Source organism: Petaurus breviceps, unplaced genomic scaffold (assembly GCF_028583685.1).
Source record: "Petaurus breviceps papuanus isolate PSGF00001 unplaced genomic scaffold, PetGlider_PUasm1.0 91041, whole genome shotgun sequence".
Lineage (NCBI taxonomy): Eukaryota > Metazoa > Chordata > Mammalia > Diprotodontia > Petauridae > Petaurus > Petaurus breviceps.
This window is the reverse complement of record NW_027187400.1, coordinates 20708118-20731081: the sequence shown is the minus strand read 5'-3', so window position 1 is coordinate 20731081 and position 22964 is coordinate 20708118. Positions and strand designations below refer to the sequence as shown.

The window sequence follows — 22964 nt, the reverse complement described above, 5'->3', positions numbered from 1 at the left end:
CCTTCATTCTTTTTAAAAAAAAATCCCTTTTTGGGTAAAAATCATCAGAATTTGCTAATACCCCTTACTACAAATTTCCAAATGTGTACCCTCCCTTGAAGCCCAGAACAATTAAGGAAAAGCAGCCAGAAGAACTCCTGAGTATCTAGGTATCTAGGTAATATTCCGTACCCTTAGTCCCTCTTTGTACTGAGAATAGGGGGCCGTATGTTTCACCCTCATTTCTTCTGTACCAATGTTGTTTGTTGCTGTTAATCTGTGTCTAGCTGCTTTTTGCTGTAATTCTCATTTGCATTATTGAAGTCCTTCACCTCATTCTTTCACTCCCTTCAAACCGTTAAATTGTGTTGCATAGTTCCTAGTGTGTGCTGAATGTTACAGTCAAGATCCAAGAAGATTTTGATAATATTTTGAATCATAGGATGATATTTAGAGCTGGAAGGACTCTTTGAGACTGAAGAAGCCTGTACATGGAGTTTAGAGTGTGTATGAAACTAGACAGGAAAAAAAATGGTCTCTTTATTTCAACAAAATTGACTTCCCTTGTACTCTTCTGCATTTTAAAAAATTATACATTTAAAAACATTCTTCTGAAAAGAGGTCCCTAGGCTTCCCTAGACACTGCCCAAGGGGTGCCAAAGAACAGAAAGGTTTCAGAAACCCTGCTGTGGTAGAAGACTCTCTTTTTATAAATGGAGACAGGACCAAAGAGAAATGACCTTGCCCAAGGTCATGCAGCTATTGATAACACATCTAGAATTTGAACCTAGGTACTCTGACTTCAATGTTCTTTGTTTAGTTGTTTCAGTCATGTCTGACTCTTTGTTACCCCATTTTGGGGTTTTCTGGGCAAGGTACTGTATTGGTTTGCCATTTCCTTCTCTGGCTTATTTTACAGATGAGGAGACTGGCAAACAGGGTTGAGTAACTTGCCGGGGGTCACCCAGCTAGTAAGTGTCTGAGTTCATATTTGAACTCAGGTCTTCCTGATTCCAGGCCTGACACTTTATCCCCTGTGCCATCTATCTGCCCATCAATGTTCTTTGCACACCATCAAATACTGAATAGAGATCCATGTACAGCCTTACAATTGGGTTTTAAAATGAATTATGCCAGTTTAGCTTTGGGGAATCACAGAGGATGTGAAAAGAAGATCCTGGCATCTTAGTGGACTGACGACTCACTACAAGTTAATGATGTCATGTGGAAGCTACAATAGGCTACCTTAAGAAAGACAGCATTACTTTTCAGAGTGAAGGAGGTAACTGACTCGCTGAACTTAGCCCTAGTCAGATGCCACCTGGAACGGGATATTCATTTGTGGACAAAGCAGCTTAGGAGCACTGACCAACTGGAGAGTTTCTAGAGGAGATAAATGGAATCACAAGTTATTGGACTGCTATCCTCTGTCAGAAAGAATCAGTCTAGGGATATTTATCCAGAGGAAGTCTTCAAGTATCAGAAGAGGGATTAGACTACTTCTGCTTAGCCTTTTTGTAATAACGCTACAAATTCTCAAAGTCAGTTATAAGTCATCCTATAGCTTTATTTAATCAGTGTTACCCTGGAGAGGGGAAGACTTAAGGGATCTCAGCTGATATCTTTACAAAACTGAAGGATTGTCCATGGGAAGAGACATTAGCTTTGTTCTGGTTGGCCCCAGAGGTCAGAACTAGGAGCAATGGTACTAAGTAGCAGAGAAGCAAGAATTTTGTTAGATATCAAGGGAAATAGCTTCACAATTAGAGCCATTCCATAGGAAGACAGGCCACCTTTGGAGGTAGTGGATTCTCCCACACTGGAAGTGGTTAGAGTCTGGAGAAGCCCAGAGTGGCCCTGTCTGGGTATGGGTTAGACTAGATGGAGTGCCAAGGGAAAGTGTCTCAACTCTGGAGTCTGCTAGCTAGCCAGCTAGCTGACCTTGGGCAAGTTCCTCTCCATTCTGGGCCACTATTTCCTCGTCTGAAAAGTAGAGCGGGTGGATTGAATGATCTCTAAATGTCGTTTCGGTTCACTCTCCTGGGGAGACTACTCAGGCTTACTTAACTTACCTTTGAGATCTCTGTTAGCCTGTTCAGCCTCCTCTGCACAGAAATGGCCTGTCGCTGATCAACGGGCCCTCTAGTGGTAAGATAAGAGAATGCATGACCTAATTTGGAGCTCTTCGGAGTTTTGACACATTCTTTTTCACTGGCCCATACCCACCTCCACCATTCTATCTTCTTCCCCTTCCCTAAAGAGCATGAAAGAACACATACAGAATTAAAATTAAGTCACCACCTCCTCCCCCTGCCTCCAAGATTTGTGCAATCCCTTTGGAGAAAATGGATGTTGCAAAGCTAGAGCTGAGAATCATTGTTGTAGGATCTTCCCAGAAAGGAAAGGAAGGAGGTCTGAGGTTGGGAGGAGCTTAGCTGAGGGTCTGAAGGACAGACCAATAGGGTATTTAGGGGAGTCAGCCTCTTCCAGGCACCCTCCCCTCACAGCCACAGCTCACTATAGCAGCGACAGAAGATCAGCAGCTGTTCTACAATTGATAGTCTCAGAACAATTCTGTGAATATAGGTATAAAGCAGACGGTACAAGTGTTATTGAATTTTGTTGAAAATAAGACAGAGGCTCTAAGGTTAAGGGCCCCTGCCTAAGTATAGCTGTTTGGATCAGGTGAATTCTAAGGTCCCTTCCAGGTCCATGAAAAGGATTCATTCTATATGATATAAAAAAAAATGGAAATCACTCAATCAATAAGCATTTATAAACACCTGCTGTGTGCCAGGTACTGTGGTAGGTACTGAAGAAAGTGCTTTTGCAAAGATCAGAATAAAGTGTTCTGTTGTCGGGGAGCTTTTATTCTATAGGAAGAGACCTTGGTTTGGGTTTGGGAGGCAGCGCAGTATAATGGCTCTGGGTTCAGAGGACCCGGATCTGAAGCCTTCCTCTGATCCTTACTACCTTTGTGACTACCTCTCTGGGCCTCACTCTCATCAGTCACCCAGGTTTGTAACCTCATCGGCATCATCCATTCACTGTATCCAGTCAGTTGCCAAAACTTGCCATTTCTCTCTCTCTCTCCTATACATCCTCTCTTCTTTTCTCACACAGCCACCCTCCCACTTCCATCACCTCTCTCCTATAATATTACAGTCTCCTAATTGGCCTCCCTGCCTCTAGTCTCTTCTTATCCCAACCCATCTTCCATACAGCTGCCAAAGTGATTTTCCTAAAGCATCCCCTCACTTATCACTGACTTCCTATTGCCTCTAGGATGAAATATAAAATTCTCAGTTAAGCTGCTTCACAGCCTGTCCCCTTCCTACCTTTCCAGTCATTTTACACTTAACTCCCCTCCATGCTCTCTATGGTACAATTCCACTGACCTCCTCGTCTCTCCAAATGTGAAATTCTCCATCGCACACTTCCGTGTCTTTGCCCTGGTTGTCTCCCGTTCAGGGATTGTGCTTCTACTTAATACCTCCACTTCTGGTTTTCACCTTTATTCCTGGTTTCCTTCGGTTCAAGTACCACCTTCTTCAGGAAGCCTTTCCTGCCACCCCCAACCCTCCCCAAACTACCTGGTGTTGTATTCATTTTGTCTACTTCCTTTCTGTTTTTATGTGCACATATTGTATCCTGCATCGGAATGTCTGCTCCTGGAGGGCAGGGCCTGTTTCACTGCCACATAGTAAGCACTCCATGCTTATTGGCTCTTGGACTAGATGAGGTTCCTTCAAGGCTCTAATTTTGTGAGTCTATAATCCTATGTACAAATTCTAGGCATATATATATATAAATATGCCCAAGATTTATGCAAACTAAAGATGAGGTAATTTAGGGAGGAGGCACTAGCACCTAGAAAAACAGGAAAGGCCCCACGTAGGAGGTAGTACTTGAACTGAGCTTTCAAGGAAGTTGGAGACTTAAAGAAACAGAGGCAAGGAGGGAGGGCAATCCAGTCATAGGGGACAGCCTGTTTCAAGGCATGTGCCCTAGAAAGAACATCAGACTTGGAGTTAGAAGACCCAGATTTAAATCCTTGGACAAGTCATTTAACTTTGAAGCCTGGGTTTCATCCTTTGCAAAGTAGGAACAATAATGCATATGCTATCTGCCACACTTTGTAAGCCTTTGTTCTGAGATCCCTGCCCCCCACTTCTGACATTCTGAGTTTCAAAACCCTATCCTGCTCAGACATTTTCTGTTCTAAGGGCCCTCCCAGCTCTGACATTCTGTGTTCTAAGAGTCCTCCAAGCTCTGACATTCCATATTCTACCATCCTTTTTGGCTCTGATATTCTATGTTCTGAGGTTTCTCCCTCCCAGCTCTTGATATTCAGTCTTTTAAGGGCCCTTTGAATACTACCTTTCTGTTCTAAGATCTCTCCAAGCTCTTACATTCTCTGCTTCAGTGACCAGGATAACCTATCTGTACTGTTGTGCTCCTAAGCTCCCTTGAGGTTAATTAAAAGCCAATGGCAAAATCTTCAGCAAACTAAACAAACCCTGAATTAAGTCCTTAGGGGGACATGGCAAAATCTATGGGGTCTGGCTCTGAGCCCAATGAGATTTCTCACTTGGGTTGTCTTATCTCCCTATAGAATTGTTTTCAATGACCTTATTACCTCCTTCCCCTTGAACCTGGTTAGTCATTCCCTTCCTCCCTCCCTCTAGAAAAACCCTACCATCTTCTTCCCAACTTCTTGAATCTGTTTCAGTGTACAGCACATAAGTGCTTCACTTTGTCAAAAAAAATTTATTAAGATATTATTAGTTAATAAAAAATTTATCACTATGTGTGCAGCGCTGTATAAGTTCTGGGAATAAAAATAAGTAAAAGAAAGACACATTATTATAGGATGCTAAGATTAGGGTGGAAGAGGGCTTAAAACCCATATGTTTGCATCCCTTCATTGTCTAAATGGGGAAACTGAAGCCAGAAGATGAAGTGACTTGTCCAGGATCATTTGACTAGTAGGCAACAGGATAGGAACTCAGGTCCTTTATTTGAATTCACTGATCTCTCCATTCTACTATTTAGCAGAATATCAGCCCCTTGAGGGCAAGGACTTTATTTATCTTTGTATCCCTGGTGCCTAGGATATAACAGACCTTTAATAAATATTTGATGAGAGAGCTAAGCCAACATGGTGGAGAAGAGCCAGGAAGTTGCCTGAACTCTCCCCAGTTTCCCTTGGGAAAAATGTTAAACATCTAAAAGAATTCCAGGGTGACAGAATCCTCAAAAAGATGGAGTGAAACAATTTTCCAGCCCAGGATAACTTAGGACTTCAGGAAAGATCCATCTCACTTGGGTAAAAGGAGAGCACAGCCCAGCAAAGTGGTTTCTTGGCAAGCAAGTGGGAGGCTCTTAGCCACAGCACAGATTAGTAACCCAGGCCCTGCAGTTCTGACTCAGCAGGTTAGCTGTGAAGCCTTCAGCCCCAGCATGGCGGGCAAATGGCCAGCCCTGGAATCCAGGCCACAAAAGGTGGGACTAGATTGGGCTACCACAGCACAGTGGACAAGCCATCAGCCCCAGAGGACCTGGTGCAGAAAGCCAGTGACCAGACCTCTGGTCCCTAGTGCAAGACACTTGGAACAGTGCCCCCCCATACCCCAGGAATAGAATTTAACTTTAAAAAATGAGCAAAAAACAAAAAAGATCCCTGACCATAGAAAGCTATTAGGGCAACAGGGAATATCAAAACACAAACTCAAAAGAGAACACCAATGTCAAAATGCCTACATGTGAAGCATCAAAGGGAAATATGAATTGGTCTCAAACCCCAAAAATCATCTTGAAAGAGCTCAAAAATGTATTTTAAAAATCAAGTAATAGAGGTAGAAGAAAACTGGGAAAAGAAATGAGAGGTTATGAGATAGAATTATGAAAAAAAAGTCAACAACTTGGAAAATAAAGCCCAAAAGTTGACTAAGGAAACAAATGGAAAATGAGGTACAAAAGCTAACTGAAGAAAACAGTTTGTTAAAAACTAGAATTAGGTAAGTGGAAGCTATGAGACATCAAGAATCAGTCAAACAAAATCAAATTAATGAAAAAAAATAGAAAATACCTCATTGGAAAAACAACTGACCTGGAAAATAGACCCAGGAGAGATAATTTAAGAATTATTGGTTTACCTGAAAGCCATGATCAAAAAAAAAGAGCATCTTTCAAGAAATTATCAAGGAAAACTGTCCTGACATCTTAGAACCAGAGAGTAAAATAGTCATTGAAAGAATCCACCAGTCACCTCCTGAAAGAGACCCCAAAAAGCAAATTCCAAGGAATATCATAGCCAAATTCCAGAATTATCAGATCATGGAGAAAATGGTGCAAGCAGCCAGAAAGAAACAATTTAAATATTGTGGAACCACAGTCAGGATTATGCAGGATTTAGCAGCTACTCTATTAAAGGATCACAGGGCCTGGAATATGATATTCTGGAAGGTGAAAGAGCTGGGATTACAACCAAGAATCAACTACTCAGCAAAATTGAACATAATCTTTCAGGGGAAAAGATGGACGTTCAGTGAAATAGGGGACTTTTAAAGTTTCCTGACGAAATGACCAGAACTGAACAGAAAATTTGATTTTCAAATACAAGACTCAAGAGAAGCATAAAGGGGCAGCTAAGTGGCACAGTGAATAGAGCACTGGCCCTGGAGTCAAGAGGACCTGAGTTCAAATCCGGCCTCAGACACTTAACACTTAACCAGCTGTGTGACTTTGGGCAAGTCACTTAAGCTCAGTTGCCCCTCCAAAAAGAAAAAAAAAGAGAAGCATAAAAAGGTTAACAAGAAAGGAAAGAAAAACACAATAGAAGTCAATAAGGTCAAACTATTTATGTCCCTTTATGGGAAGATGATACTTGTAACTCTTAACTGTATCTCTATTCAGGCAGTTAGAAGGACTGTACTTAGAGGATGTGGGTATAAGTTGACTTTGATGTGATGATCAAAAAAAATTAAGGGGTGACAAAAAGGATTGTACTGGGAGAAGAAAGGGGGAGGCAGAATGGGGTAAATTATATTACCTGAAGAGGCAAGAAAGACCTATTATAGTAGAGGTAAAGAAGAAAGGCAGTGAGCATTGTTTGAACTTTCCTGTCATTGGACTTGGCTCAAAGAGGGTATAGCATACACACTCAGTTGGATAGAGAAATTTATCTTTCCCTATAGTGGAAATAGGAGGGGGAAAGGGGAAAGAAAAGTGAGGGGGACTTGAGAGCAGAGAGAGCAGACTGGGGAAGGTGGTGCAAAAAAAAAAAGGCGGCAAAGCAAAACACTAGTAAGGAGAGACGGTGAAAGAAGAGAGAAGTATAAAAAGGGGGAATAGGATGGAGTGAAATACACAATAATTATAACTGTGAATCTGAATGGGATAATTTATCCCATAAAAAAGCAAATAGCAAAATGGATTAAAAACCAGAATCCTACAATGTATTGTTTAAAAGAAACATATTTGAAGCAGAGAGAAATACACAGACTAAAGTTAAAAGGCTGAAGAATAATATGTTATGCTTTAGCTGAAGTAAAAAGAGCAGGTAGAAATCCTGATCTCAGACAAAACAAAAGCAAAACTAGTTCTAATCAAAACAGACAAGGAAGGGAAACTACATCTTGATAAAGGCGCCATAGACAATGAAGTAATATCAATACTAAACATATGAACCAACTGGTATAGAATCCAGATTGTTAGTGGAGAAGTTAAGTGAGCTACAGAAAGAAATAGACAGCAAAACTATACTAGTGGGGGACCTCAATCTCCTCCACAAAATAAACAAGAAAGAAGTTAAGGAGGGAAGTAGAATTTTAAAATAGTTAGATATGATAGACCTCTGAAGAAAATTGAAAGGAGAAAAGGAATATACTTTTTTCTCAGTGGTACATGACACCTACACAAAAATTGATCATGGTTTAGGGCATAAAACCTCACAATCAAATGCAGAAAAGCAGAAATATTAAATGCATCTTTTTCAGATCATGATGCAATAAAAATTACATGTAATAAAAGGGCCATGGAAAGACAGATTAAAAATTAATTGGAAATTAAATAATCTAATCCTAAAGAAGGAGTGGGTCAAACAACAGATCATAGAAACAATCAGTAGTTTCATCAAAGAGAATGACAATAATGAAACAACATATCAGAATTTATAGGATACAGCCAAAGTAGTACTTAGGGGAAATATTATATCTCTAAATGCTTACATGAATAAAATAGAGAAAGAGCAGATCAATGAATTGGGCATGCAAGTAAATAAGCTAGACAAAGAACAAATTAAAAATACCTAATTAAATACCAAATTAGAAATTCTGAAAAATCAAAGTAGAGATTAATAAAATCAAAAGTAAGAAAACTGTTGAATTATTAAATAAAACTAAGAACTGGTTTTATATAAAATCAATAAATTTGGTTAATTTGATTAAACAAAAGAAAGAATACCAAATTACCAGTATCAAAAATGGAAAGGGTGAACTCACCACCAATGAAGAGGAAATTTGAGCAATAATTAGGAGCTATTTTGCCCAACTATATGCCAATAAATCTGACAATCTAAGTAAAATGGGTAAATATTTGCAAAAATATAAATTGCTCAAATTAACAGGGAAGGAAATAAAATATTTAAATAACCCCATTTTAGAAAAAGATATTTAACAGGCCATCAATGAACTCCCTAAGGAAAAAAATCCCTAGGGCCAGATGGATTCGCAAGTGAATCCTACCAAACATTTAAAGAAAAATCAGTTCTAATGCTAGATAAACCATTTGGAAAAATAGGTGAAGGTGTTCTACCTAGTTCCTTTTATGACACAAATATGGTGCTGATACCCAAACCAGAGAAAGAAAATTCTAGACTAATTTCCTTAATGAATATTGATGCAAAATTTTTAAGTAAAATATTAGCAAAGATGTTACAGCAGTTTATGACCAGGTGGGATTTATGCCAGGAATGCAGGGCTCATTCAGTATTAGAAAAAAGCTGTTAGCATAATTGACTTATATCAATAACAAAACCAATGAGAAATCATATGATTATCTCAATAGATGCAGAAAAAACATTTGACAAAATACAACACCCATTCCTATTAAAAACAGTAGAGACTATAGGTATTAAATGGAGCTTTCCTTTAAATGATTAGTAGTTATCTATCTAAAACCATCAGTAACATTATCTGTAATAGGGATAAGCTAAATGGTCAAAGGAAATTAACAGACAGTTTTCAGAGGAAATGTATCTATAGTCACATGAAAAAGTGCTCTAAATCATTATTTATTAGAGAAAGGCAAATTAAAACAACTCTGAGGTACCACATCACACCTATCAGATTGGCTAACATGACAAAACAGGAAAGTAATAAGTTTTGGAAAAGATGTGGGAAAATTGGGATTGCATTATTGGTAGAACTGTGAAGTGATCCAACCGTTTTGGAAAGCAATTTGGAACTATGTCCAAAGGCTATAAAACTGTGCATACACTTTGATCCAGCAATGCCACTACTAGGTATGTATTCCAGAGAGATCATAAAAAAGTGAAAAGGATACACATGTACAAAAATTTTTATAGCAGCTCTTTTTGTGGTGACCAAGAATTGGAAATTAAGGGAATGCCCATCAATTGGGGAATGACTGAACAAATTGTGGTATATGAATGTTATGGAATACTGTTGTGCTATAAGAAATGATGAGCAGGCACATTTCAGAAAAACCTAGAAAGATTTACATGAACTGATGCTGAGTGAAGTGAGCAGAACCAGGAGAACATTGTACACAGTAACAGCAACATCGGGTGGTGATCAACTATGATTAATTTAACTCTTCTCAGCAATACAATGATACAAGACAATTCCAAAAGATTCGTGATGGGAAATGCTATCCATATCCAGAGAAGGTATTATGGAGTCTGAATGCAGATAGAAGCACATTATTTTCACTTTTTTGGGTTTTTGTGACCTTTCTTTTTTGTTCTCTTTCTTCTTTTACAACACGTCCAATGTGAAAATATGTTTATATGATTGCACATGTATTCCCTCTATCATATAATATGCTTACCATTTTGGGTAAGGGATATCAGGGGGAGGGTGGGAGAAAAAAATTGAAACTCAAAATCTCATAAAAAAATGAACGTTGGAAACCATCTTTTCATGTAATTGGAAAAAAAGAAAATGCTATTTACCAATAAATAAATATTTGATGAATTGAACTTCACATTATTGGGAAATGAAAATGGCAAGAAGAATGTAAGACTGAGACCTAAGAAACCTAGGTTCTTTTACTAGTCCTTCCGCTAACCCTCAGCATGATTTTGGATTGGTTGGACCAGATGGTCTCTAAGGTTTCTTCTAATCCTTCAATTTGGTTTCTTTGCTTCAATTATGTCCCCACTGTGCTCCATTTTATATCTGAGTCAACAAAGTGATCTGCCCAAAGCTCAGGCAGGACCCACGCCCCCTTCTTGTTGTATTCTAGGGGCTCCCTTTTAATTCTAGGATCAAACAAACTCTTCTGGCACTTGAAGCACTTCACAACCTATTTCTACCTTTCCTAACTTCTACTTTATTCCCCTCTGTGCACTCTGTGATCCCGCCATGCTGTCCTGCTCTCTGACCCTCCTGCATTCTGCATCGTCTTCCATGTCCATGCCTTTGCACTTTCTGTCTCCCATGCTGATAATGAGCTCCCTCCCCAGTTATGCCTTTTAGAATCCTGTCTTCCTTCCAAACTCAATTCAGAGGCCAGCTTCTCCTCTCTGGAGGTGTTTGGGCAGAGAATGGATGACCACTTGTTGGTTGTACTGTAGAAGGAAATTTTTTTTCAAGAACTGTTTTGAGTGAGATGGCTCCTGAGGTCCCTTCTCTGCAATTTGGCTATTCTCTGCATTGGTCCAGCTTTCTCATTTCTTCCAAGGGAAGAAACTGGGGCCCAGAGGGGCATGTCTGAATTCACAAAAGAAGCAGGGAGCAGGGCAGCCTTTCAAACCCATACCTTTTTAGTCAGGCTCTTGTGCTCTTCCCATTACCCTTTGCTTCCTTGCCCTCTTTACAATGGCAGGGCACAGAGCCTCTGGCTAAATGAGGCATCGTAGTGCATTAATCGTTGCCAATTGCAGCATTTCACAATTGTTATCATTTTCCAAGTACCCTGAAATCAGCTCATCTCCCTCAGCTGATGGAGCATGATGTTCCACTCCCCAGCCCAGCCAGGAATTGGACTTGCTGTGTTTCTTTTGTCTTCAATGCATCTCTCTCTCTCTCTCACTTTCTGTCTCAAGGCCCATATATGCCTAGGACAGTGTGTCCTGCCTACTCAGTTCAGGGTGTGTCAGGCTGATGCAATAATTCTCCAACTGACAGGCCTGGACAATCTGCAAAGGTCCCCTCACAGCTTCCTCCTCTTCTCTTCTTGAGCACTTTAGGCATCAGAAAATTAAAGGAGGGGGATAATTTTCCCACCCATTCCTTGTCCCCCCCCCCCTTTTGCCCCTGGTGCTGAGTATAAGCCAGGACTCAAAATAGCTGTGGGGTGTGCGTGCGTGCGTGTGTGTGTGTGTGTGTGTGTCCGTGTCCCTATACTAGTTTCATAGACTATTGGAATCCCAGCTCCATTTTCTATCCCTATCCTGTTTCCAGCTCTGATATTCGATGTCATAAGGTTCTTTTAACCCATGATAGTCTGTAAACCTGTATTCTAATAACTTAATTTGTAGGGAAAGATGGTGATAGATTAATGTATTACTACTTTCAGGCAACATTTATATTTTGAGAAGCCTTCTACTGTTCTGTAAAGTGAAGAGGGCTCAGCCTTGTCCTACTTCCACAGAGCTAGGAGCAGCGACTGGAAGTTACACAGGGGCAGGTTTGGGTTCTGTGAGGGAAAACTTCCTCACAACTAGAGCTATCCAGGAACGGGATGGGCTGACCCAGGAAGTAGTGAGCTCTCCATCCTTGGAGGTCCTCACATACAGGCTGACTGATGTCAGGGATATCATAGAGGACATTCTTCTTCATATGTAAGTTGGACTCAATGGCTCCTGAAATCCCTCCCAACGGATATGTTGGACTAAAAGTGAAGCCCAAAGAACACTGGGAATCTGGGGTGCTAGTTTAATGCAGCAGATATTTATGTAGCACCTTCGCTATGCTGAGCACAGTGCTAGGTGCTGAATGAAATACAGATTTAAAAAAGACACAGGAATGCTTCCTCCATTAAATGCAGGACACAGATAACTATATTGTAGAGTTTCAGGTTAAATGCATGAGGTAACTGCAGAGTGTAATACTGTGGGGAAGGGGGCATGCAGGTCAGAGGGGTATGGCAGCAAGGAGCAGACATCTTGGAAGAAGTGGCATTTAAACAGGCATAAGGACAGAGAGAACGGGCACTTGGGATAAGCGTGTGAGAAAAAACATGGAGGTGGGGATGTTCAGAGGGATAGGAGGCAGTTTCATTTGACTAGAGCCCAAATTGCAAGGCAGGTATAAAAATAGGGCGTGCCAGTTTGTGGAGGGCGTTGGGTGCCAGGCAAAAAAGTGTACATTTTCTAAGGAGTTAGGTTTTGTGGAGTTGTTTTTAGTATCTGACTCTTTGTGACCTCATTTGGGGTTGTCTTGGCAAAGACTGTCAAGGTTTGCCATTTCCTTCTCCCACTCATTTTACAGATGAGGAAACTGAGGCAGACAGGGTCGCACAGTCAGTGTCAGATCTTGATTTTGAACCCAGGAAGATGGGTCTTCCTGCCTCCCGAAGAGGCGCTTTATGCACTTGGGTGACCCCTGGCTACCCCAGGGGTTTAGTATGGAGCCACTAACAGTTTTTTTTTAAATGGAGAAGGGCCTATCTATGATCTATGCATCAGTAAGATTAGCCTGGCATCAACATTAAGGATGGATGCCGGTGCCTTCCTTCCCCTGGAGATGACTTTTATCTATTCCGTATGTACCTTATTCAAGTTTAGTTAATTATTTACATGTTATCTCCACTAGAATGTAAAACCCTGGAGTGGTTGATACAGTGACAAGCCTGGAAAAACAAACAACTTCAAAAAACTTAAAAGCCCTAATTAATTCAATGACCAACAGTTCCAAAGGACTTGTGATGAAGCAGGTCCTCTTCCTCCTGGTGGAGGGGGACAGGCTCGGGGGCCAGAAGGAGACAGAGTTTTAAAATGGCCAATGTGGGAACTTCTGCTTGACTAGGCATATTTGATATGAGACTCTTTTTTCCAGTAGTGGTAATGGTGGTATGTGTGTGTTTGTGTTTGTGTTTGTGTGTGTGTGTGTGTGTGTATAGGATAAGGGGGAGCAGAAAAATAATGTGGATAGAAAATAGACTGCTATTAAATTGTGGAGTCTTGATTGACAGTCAAAGGAATTTGAACTAAAGCAATGGTGGGGCAGGTTTTGGGCCAGGGAAGTTTCTGGAGCCTCCCAATCTTTATTAAGTAGGAGCCACCTTTTTTTCATCCATCCATCCATCCATCCATCCATCCATCCATCCTCACACAGATATCCACAAGTATACATATGTATGTAGGTATGTGCATATATATACACTTACATGTCTAAGTTGATTACAAGTGATCTGATAATCCTCCAATGAGAAGTGGGGCAGTGAAGCCCCAAGTCACAGGTTTCCTGTAGCGTATGGCTGTGCTCAAAGGAGATATTTGGGACTGGAGCAGGTGCATGGCCCCAAGAAGATCCCTGGGATACTTGAGAGGAAGCAATACACACACACACACACACACACACACACACACACACGCATATATATATATATATATGTGCCTTTCAGGGTAAGAAAATGTCTATAAATTCATGAATTAAGATACATTATCTCTCTAAGGGAAATATGGAAAAAGGCACAGGTAAATCTAAATGAGTTTGAGTTCCAGCTCTATCCCTTCCTGGATGTGAGAGGCAGCATGGGGTAATAGAACGATCACTGGGCCAAAGAGTGGGAACAGATGTTTGGAAAGGGGGTGGCAGGTGGTGAGACTGAGGCACGAAGGGATCATGACTTACCCAGGGTCACTCAGTAAGCAGTAGAGCCAGTACCTAAATCTGTATTCTGATGCTGAATCCAGTGCTCTTCACAGCACACCATGTGCATGAAAAGCTTGGCATCATGATGAAGATTTTGAAAATTATATCTGATTTTATAATTGAACTACTTTGTCTTCTTAGAGCCATGTCCGTGCCATCCCTGATTCATCCACAGTGAACAGTGGCATCTAATTGATTCCATATGTGTCTACCCTTCTTTCTGTCCCCCCATCCCTTCACTTTGACTTTTTTTTTTTATCAAGTTAAAGTTAACAAATTCTCAGGATCTGCCATGTGCAAGAGGAATTAGGCTTATTCACCTTGATCCCAGAGGATTACACATAAAGAAGAGCTCTCTCTGTTGGGTTTAACTTTTCAAACATGAAATACTCTTTCTTGAGAGGTCATGAGTTTCTCATCTCTGGAGATCTGTGAGTGGATGTTGAATGACTATGCCATGGGAATGTTGGAAAGAAGAATCTTGACTTACAGTCAGAACTCTGAGATCCCTTCCAACTGAGATTTTATCAGATCTCCTTATCCTAGAAGAGCTTCTACTAAAAAGATGCTGTTGAACCCTTTTGCTTATCCCTTCCCCCTTTTCAGTTTTACTGGTGTCTTTTTGCTTTCATATCATATTCATTTCCATATGTACTTTTCCCATCCCTGCTCCCATCCAGTGAACCACTTCCTCAAGAGAGCCTTCCCTTGCTACAAACATTAAAAATAGGAAAAAATTTTGCAAAACCGACTAACTCAACTATCTTGTCTGATGGTATGTGTAACATTTCACGCCCACAGTCCTCTGCTTTTTCTCCTTTCTTCACCGAGTCTAAGCTTGGTCATTCAATGTGCACACTATTCAACTTTCTCTTTCTTCCTTCCTTCCTTCCTTCCTTCCTTCCTTCCTTCCTTCCTTCCTTCCTTCCTTCCTTCCTTCTTTTCTTTCTTTCTTTCTTTCTTTCTTTCTTTCTTTCTTTCTTTCTTTCTTTCTTTCTTTCTTTCTTTCTTTCTTTCTTTCTTTCTTTCTTTCTTTCTTTCTTTCTTTCTTTCTTTCTTTCTCTCTCTCTCTTTCTCTTTCTTTCTCTCTCCCTCCTTCCCTTCCCTCTCTCTCTCCATTTACATTTTTTGTAGATACCACAGATATTATTTTCCATGTTCTGATTATGTCACACTGCATCAATTCATAGGGTCATGAGGGAACCCCACTACCTCTTAGATATCTTCACAATTACTCTTGCCTCTTTGCAAGATCTACCCCTTCTCCCCACCCCCAGTTCTGCCCTCTGAGGCTAAATTGAACCATCATAACAAGGTAAACGCCTCTTCCATATCTCAGACCTCAAGACAGTGATCATGTTCTCTCCTAAGGATTCTCATCTCTAGGCTTTTCCATTTGTAGGTTAGTTAGTGGCCAGTGGAGACTAAATGACCTCCTTAACAACAGAAGAGAACTTGGAAGCTTAGCCTGTCCGTGGCATCTGGTCTTTTTCTCCCATGGACTGTGCCTGTAGGTACCTATAACTTCCTACTGTGCCTTTCTTGGAGGGCCGAGAAGCAAGCGTACCATCTTGTGGGACACAGCCGTTCTCCTTCTGAGAAAGAATTCCTTTGGGGCTGTAATGGAAACATCCGACTAGGGTTCTAGGTCAGCAGTCTGATGAATTTTCCAGTTTGGCTTCCTTAAGGGGGCTGGGGAAAAGTTGGGTCTTGTGTGAACTACATCCCTATGCTTGTCTGACTTATCCCTACCTCCACTCTGGGGGAAAAAACAGACCCCGATGGACTTTTAGACTGAGTCAGGAGGCAGCAAACATTTGTGCCAGGCACTGCCAAACGCTGGGGGTACAAAGATGGCCAAAAACAGGTTACCTGCTGTGAAGGAGTTTAGATTCAAATGGGAGGAGACAGCATGTGAAATATCTGCCTCTACCATATCTGTCAATAGAAGGTCATCTCAGGAGGGTGGACGGTTTTAGCTGAGTTTCGAAGAAAGCCGGGAGTCTGAGGTGAGGAGAGAGAGCATTCCAGGCGTGGGCATCATCAAGGCATTGTAGTAAGAGATAAAGGTATAGTGTCTAATGCAGGGGTGGGGAACCTGCATTCTTGAGACCACATGTGGCCCTCTAGGTCCTCAAGTGCTTTGATTTGACTGAGTCTAACTTTTGCAGAACAAATGCTTTTATTAAGGGAATTTGTTCTGTGAAGTTTGGATTCAGTCAAAGGGCTGCCCTTGAGGACCTAGAGGACCACATGTGGTCTCAATAACAGTTTTCCCGTCCTCTAGGAGTATATAGAGGCAATAGGGCTTTTGAGAGGCAGAACTGAGGAGGGTCTGAGGAAATCTGGGAGCAGAATCACGGGCTGTTGTGTATGTATCATACGACTAAGTCAGTCCTCATGCGCCATCCACAGCGCCAACTCTTACCTGCACATTGATCCAGGCGCCCCAAAGTGCTGGTAAGATGGGGTAGATGAAGCCCCTTACTGGGGCTTCAGATTCAGTGCTGAGAGCACAGGTCAGGCTTTCCACCTCCATATTAGGCTCTAGTTTGAGTCTCACTCAAGTTAAATGAGGTGTGCCCCAGGCTAACCTGGACTTTAACTAGTAGCAAACCTTGAGTGTTCCTTGGACTTCTAAAGACATGGTTCAGAAGCCTGGAGAACACCATGTTCTGGATGCCGTTTGTAAGGCTGATGTTCTCTTTGGAGAGCTGGTCCATGCTGAGCCATTGCCAGCCCAGAACTGTATGTCCTATATTGGGGACAGAATGCAGATTTTAAACTCCACTGCCTTCCACCCACAGGGTTTGTGCAAGGCAGGAGGGCAAATCAAGGATGCCTTCCCCTTCCTGACCCCCAGGCCCCAGACCACTCTGTCAGTGCTATCCTCCTAAGGCTACCCTTCCCAGGATCCCATGGTCTAGCCCTTTTTTCATAAATGACCAGATCTCAAAGTTGAAAGGGCGTCTAGAAAGACCCTGCTCATTCTTTTATTTTTATTTTTCCCTGATGCTGAGCACCTCACTACCCCCTGCCTCTTGTGTGGGGCTCCCTGGTGTTGGGCTAGAAGCCAGACAAAGGATAAGGGGTTTAATCATAATATTAATAATAATAGCTAGCATCTGATTAGCACTTTAAGGTTTACAAAATGATTTACAGATATTTTACTTGCTCCTCAAAACAACCCTGGAAGGTGGGTGCTATCATCTCCATTTCACAGATGAGGAAACAGGGACACAAAGCACTTGGGTGAGTTCCAGGGTCACTCAGCTTGTAAGCGAGGCCAGATTTGTACTCAAGTCAGCCTGACGACTCTTCTGCTTCACAGAGGAACGTGTTTTCCAGGAAGCCCCCAGAGATCTGGGCCAGAGGGTCTAGAAAATTTCTCAGATTTGGTAGGAACTACCAGTGTTAGGAAGCCTAGGCTGCCAGGCTGGCCCCTAGTTCGGTGTGTGTGTTGTGTATGTGAACATGACCCTGGCTTATCAGAGACTAGACTGGTGAAACCCAAGCTGGCAGGGCGGGGCACTAGAATTTAGAAGGTTGTTACTAGCACCTGTACTCATTCAGCAGCATGGAAACAGCTGAGTTTAGTACCTGGGTAGTCAGACTAGGCATAGAGAGAGGGGACCTTCCATTGCATTGGTTTAGAGGAAGCTTCACTCGGCTTTTAGAGGCCACTAGGTAGTGCCAGAGTGCATATGGTGCTAAACCCAGAGACCCAAGACAAGAGTTCAAATTTGACCCAAGACACTTCCTAGCTGCATTAGCAAGTTACTTACCCTCTGTTGGGTCAGGTTCCCTTAATTATAAAATGGGGATGATAATAGTATCTACCTCCCAGGGTTGTTGTGCTGATCAAATGAGGTAATATTTGTGAAGTCCTTAGCACAGTGCCCAGGAGATATGTGTGTGTGACACACACACACACACACACACACCACCACCACCACCACCACCACCACCACATATAGTAGGTGCTTAATAAATGCTTGTGATATATAGTGGGTGCTGAATAAGTGTGTATTTCTTTCTACCAATTTACATTGGCACCTTTTCTGCAATTTATATACTTGGAGAGCTGTCTATCCAAACTGAGAGGTCAAGAGACTTGTCCAGGGTCACTTAACTAGCATGTTTTAGAGGCAAGGCTTAAGCTCAGATTGTCTGGACTCCAAGGATGACCCTCTCTCCACTATACTAAACTGCTTCTCAAGACAAGTTAGATAAAATACAAAGCTGTCAGATGCTCCATCTTCTCCCTCTTACTTCCTCAAGCATATCTGTGCCCAGGGGTGTCTCTCCCCACCCTTTCAACTGTATTTGTCTTAAAAAGCGGATGGCTTTGAGGGGATGTTTCATGTTGTTTGCTCTGGCCACCTTTTGTCAGGCTTGCTCTGGGCCTCCATACTGCTCTTGTGACCCCTTTGGGCTGTGGGCGAGGTTCTAGATGTCTCTTGCCCTCCAAAGATGAGCCTGGCTAGGGGGTGAGACAGAGCTCTGAGCTTTGCGGCCCTCGTTTGGGTCCAAGCCTGCTCTTGGAGTCTGGTGGGGCCCTGAGACTCGAGGTGCTGAAGTGAGACGCCCACAATCCCCCTCTGTAAGCAAGTGAGCTTTTGTGTTTCTCCCTCCCTCTCCATACAGTTACAGTCTCCGCTTGGCCTCTCGATGTCCTCTCTCAGCTACGCCTCTCACCAGGCAGTGTAAGAAGGCCCAGGCCCAGGCCCAAGCCCAAGCCCCAGGAGCCCACCTTGAAGGAGCTTTCCTAAAGGAATAAATGTCTCTTTGCCGGGAAACAGGTACAGGACTTGATGGGGGCAGAATCACATTTTATTTTATGTCATTGATGCATTTATTTTTACATTCCAGTCATTCCCCAGTTCAAAAGGCAGCATGTGGATGGAGTGCCAATCTTGAAACCAGGAAGGCCTGGGTTCTAATTCTGCTTTGACCAGTGCTGGCTCTGTGACTCTGGGCAAATCCCCTCACTAGTTCCGTGCTCTTAGCAGCTCAGTAAGAGGGGGAGAGGGTGTACTGACATGCATGGACAGAGGCAGCTCCCTCTCTAGGTGGCTCCTTGTGCCAGTGAATCCCTGGGTCCCATCCTCGTACCTCTCCTCTTTCACGATAGTTTCCCAGTCTCTGCTGTTGAATCCTTCCTTGTAACCCCTCGGCTCCATTTGCCAGAACAAACTGTATTCTTCATTCGTTGCCTCTCTACTCCCACCCGCGGCCCCCTGCAGTGTGTCCCAGCCCATCTTCCCCTTAACTTGGGTGGGATCACTGGTCTTCAGAGTTTGCCAGCTTTGCTCGTTGTCATTTCATCACATCTTCCCATGGGTCCCTGAATTCCTCAGATTCACCATTCCTATGGCACAGTGGTTAGACTTCATCCATTTTGGGTGGTTGCTGGAGGGGAGAGGATGGATTGAGCCTTGAATCTTCCAGAGACCGTGGTGGGGAGAAATGGATCTATGAATACCCCAGGGACCTAAAACAAACAAACCCAGCAGCCTCTGACACACAGAAAATCTTTGAGTACAGCCAGGGATGGGAATGCAATCCATTCCATAAGCATTTATTAAATGCCTACTGTTTGCAGGCACTTTACTAGGTGCTCACAGGGTGTGGGTGTTCAGGGAGGACTGGCACCTCTGGTGTGGGGGCTGCTGAGCTCTGTTCAGAGCTGCTCACCTACCTTTGGTGTCCCCTGGCACTCCACTCTCACCTGTGGCTCCTGGTAGCACATGCAGTGGCCATACTCTGGTCAACTGTTATGGCAGATGGGCTAAACTGGGTTTGGGGTAATAGACGATCCAAAAACCCTGTGGTGAGTTAGGGGGTGTCTGTCCCAAGCATGTGAAGACTTCCCTCTATGGAATGGGCAGATGAGAACAGTCTGTTCCAATGGCCATGAAGACGGCTGGAGCCTGTGCCGTGGAGAGCTTGGAGCTTGGTCAGACATGGAAGACGCCAAGGCTGTCCACTGTATCCCAGGCCACCACCAGTTGTCTTGACTTCTGTCCTGCCACTGGACTTCTGGTGACCGGAAGAGAGAGTGAGACCAAGGACTTGGTGCCACTCTGCCTCACTTTAATCCAATTCACACAAGAGTGAAGACATCACCCTGTGATCTCACTGGTCCTCTTTGAAAATGAAGGACAGCCAGCATTGAGGTGCTAGAAATGATGGCAGTAATAATAGCATTTCTACAGTGCTTTAAGAATTGCAAAGTGCTTTATCATCTCATTTGAGCCTCATAACAGTCCTGGGAGGTAGCAGCTATTGGGATCCCCATTTTACAGTTGAGGAAACTGAGGCAGATGGGTTAAATGACTTGCCCAGGGTCACACAGCTAGTAAGTGTCAGAGGCTGGATTTGAGTTCCCATCTTCCTGATATCTGGTCCAAGGCACTATCCATTGAACCACCTAGCTGCCAAGGAATCCACAAACAAAAACAAGCTTTCCCCTGCCCTTGAGGAGTTTATGTTCTATAAGGGAAACAACATGTAGCCAACCAATAAATGGGAAATATGTGGATGTGGTTTTACTGGGGTAGAGAGCACTAATAGCATCTGGGAAGGTGAGGCAGGGCCTTTTCTAGGAGGTGGAGCTTGAGCTGAGGCCCAAAGTGTGTTAGATGTCCAGTGCTTGAAAGGGACTTGTGTGATTGGCAGAGTGGCAGAACCGCCCTGGGGTGAGGATCCGGTCCCAGGCGAATGAATCCTAACCCACTTGTGCCTTTTTGCCCTCCACAGCTCCTGAGATGACACCTGCATGAGCAAGGTCCAACGGGGGCCCCAAGGCCGCCATGCATGACGCGCTCTTCCTGTCCTTTGGTCCCAAGAGAGAGAGAGAAAAAGACGTGTCTCTGTGTGTGAATTTCTGACTTCAGAAAGGATCCCTGAGCCCACAGGGGACACGATGGCCACTGACTCCACTGGGGAATGTCTCCTTTCCAGGCTGGGTCGAAGGGGAAGGACATCATGGCCCCATGTTCCAGGGCAGAAGGTCATGGCCAGGTTTGGGTCTCTCTGTCTATGCAATTTTTTTTCAAGAGTCCCTGACCCTGTCTTTGCCTCTAGTCATCCATTGCCATTACTTGGATGGGCTTCAATCTTGTGGCCAACTTCCATCTCATCCAAGGGGGATCTTCAGGAGAACGTTCCTGGATTTGATGCTTCCCACCCTCCATCTCCCCAGTCCCAGCCTCCCTTTCTCCAAGTTCTGCAGAAATCCACAGAGGGCAGAGATGCTCAAGGAGTCTTGGTGAAATTCTCCTGGTGACCTGAGGCTCCCCCCACCCCCTGGAAGGGGAGAGGAGGAAGAAAGCCTTTTTTCCTAAAAATGATTTGGTGGGTCTTTATTCAGTTCCTCCTGTCTGGGGACAAGACACCTCTAGATTTCAAACTCCCATCAGTGCCTGTATCTGTATTGTTGACTCTGGGTAGAGGAGTCCTCCAGGTCTGGGTGAATCTTGCAAGGAAGCTGGTCCTTTCCTTCAGGCCTGGCCTCTCCAGGGAAGGCAGAGAAGGTGGGCTGGGATGCTCTCACCTCTACTGCTGTGCCCCACTCTGATGCTATCATGGGCATCTGAAGTCCTTAGGCTCTCAGTTTCAAGTACCATATGAACTTGGAAAAAAAAGATTTAGAAGTACAGGAAAAGTGGAGAACTTTCAAGGTCAGGAACAGCCTGATGGGGTAGGAGTGGAAGTGGGAGATCCCTCCACACCTAGAAAAAATAGATGAAGCAAGGTGGGGATTTTGAATTGGTCCAATGAAGTTCCCGGGCATTGTGCTTTTGAAGGCAAGCCATGTGGAAAGACTCTCTTGGGACCATTTTGGTGCCATTAAATATTCTTGGCTTGATATTTCAAACCCAAAGTTGAAGGACATTTATCAAAGTACAAGAATCTTGACATGACATGATTGGGGGCTGTTGGGTTTTGTTTTGTTTTATTTTTCCTTTTTCCTTCAAGGCTACCATGGTTTAATCTCCCAATTCTGTAAATATGTATGAAGATGATTTTAAGAGCATGTATTTATGTCCCTGACTGTAAATGCTCCATTTTTAAAGTTTTATAACTCGTGTTATTTAATTACTCGACACTGCAGTAAGGGGATGGAGATAGGTCCAGGAGAAGGGTCTCGTGGAGATAAAGCCTCACATGGGCAGGAAAAAAAAATGGAATCACAGTTTAATGTCAGAATTTGCACATTTCCCACCTAATGGAAAACTTTTCTCAGTAGATAATAAAAGCCTCACTCCCCTTCCCAAATCAAACCTCTAGCATGGAAATTGTGAATTTTTTCTTATCCTAATGGTAAAATTTCGTCCCAATCATTGTTCAAATTCACAAAATTTTTCCTCTCCCCTCCTCCAATTCCCAAGGTATTTCTGCTTCCTGGGAAAGAGTTCTGTGGCGGAAAGCCCGTGGGTCTCTCCTTCTACCCTGTAATAATCAGTATTGTTGGGGGTAGGGATTATTAAGTGAGGGGAAACAATTTTTTGCATGTGAAATTTTGCTGGTCATCTTTGAGCACTCTCCTCATGCGAGTCCTGATCTGAGTGTCCCAATAATGAAAAAGAAAAAAAAATGAAAAAAAATTTATTTTTTTTAAAGTGGTGTTTCCTGGTCAGTGCTGGTCTTCTGAATGTTGAGTGAGATTGCTGAAGACTCTGTTGTTTGTCTGCCATGTGAAGAAAATTAACAATAAAAACAACCAAACAAAAATGAATGTGCCTGTAGGGGAAGCACGTGTGAAGAGGGTCCTTTTCTCTTAGCCTCGGCTCCTCACAGTAAGAATTCTGGGCTTGGGAGGGGGGTTGGGCCAGCTGGCCACTGAATGGGAGCTTCTGACTCCAACAGGGGAAGAGAGAAGGTCTGGGGGCTGAGCCATTGCCTTGATATCCC

At 43.0% G+C, this 22964-nt stretch overlaps 1 protein-coding gene across 10 annotated transcripts in view; it reads left to right on the top strand.

The window, feature by feature from the left end:
- The window catches only part of PRDM2 (PR/SET domain 2), a 216475-nt gene extending 193682 nt beyond the window's left edge, over positions 1-22793 (top strand). For 6 of the 10 annotated variants that reach the window (XM_069079259.1, XM_069079260.1, XM_069079258.1 and 3 more), the window contains 2 exons: positions 18693-18847; positions 20808-22793. In XM_069079259.1, coding sequence (XP_068935360.1) covers positions 18693-18825 — 133 coding nt within the window. In that variant the 3' untranslated portion in view covers positions 18826-18847; positions 20808-22793. The remainder of the gene's footprint in view (positions 1-18692; positions 18848-20807) is intronic. The other 4 variants (XM_069079255.1, XM_069079254.1, XM_069079250.1 and 1 more) reach the window with 2 other exon arrangements.
- Positions 22794-22964: the final 171 nt, after the last annotated feature.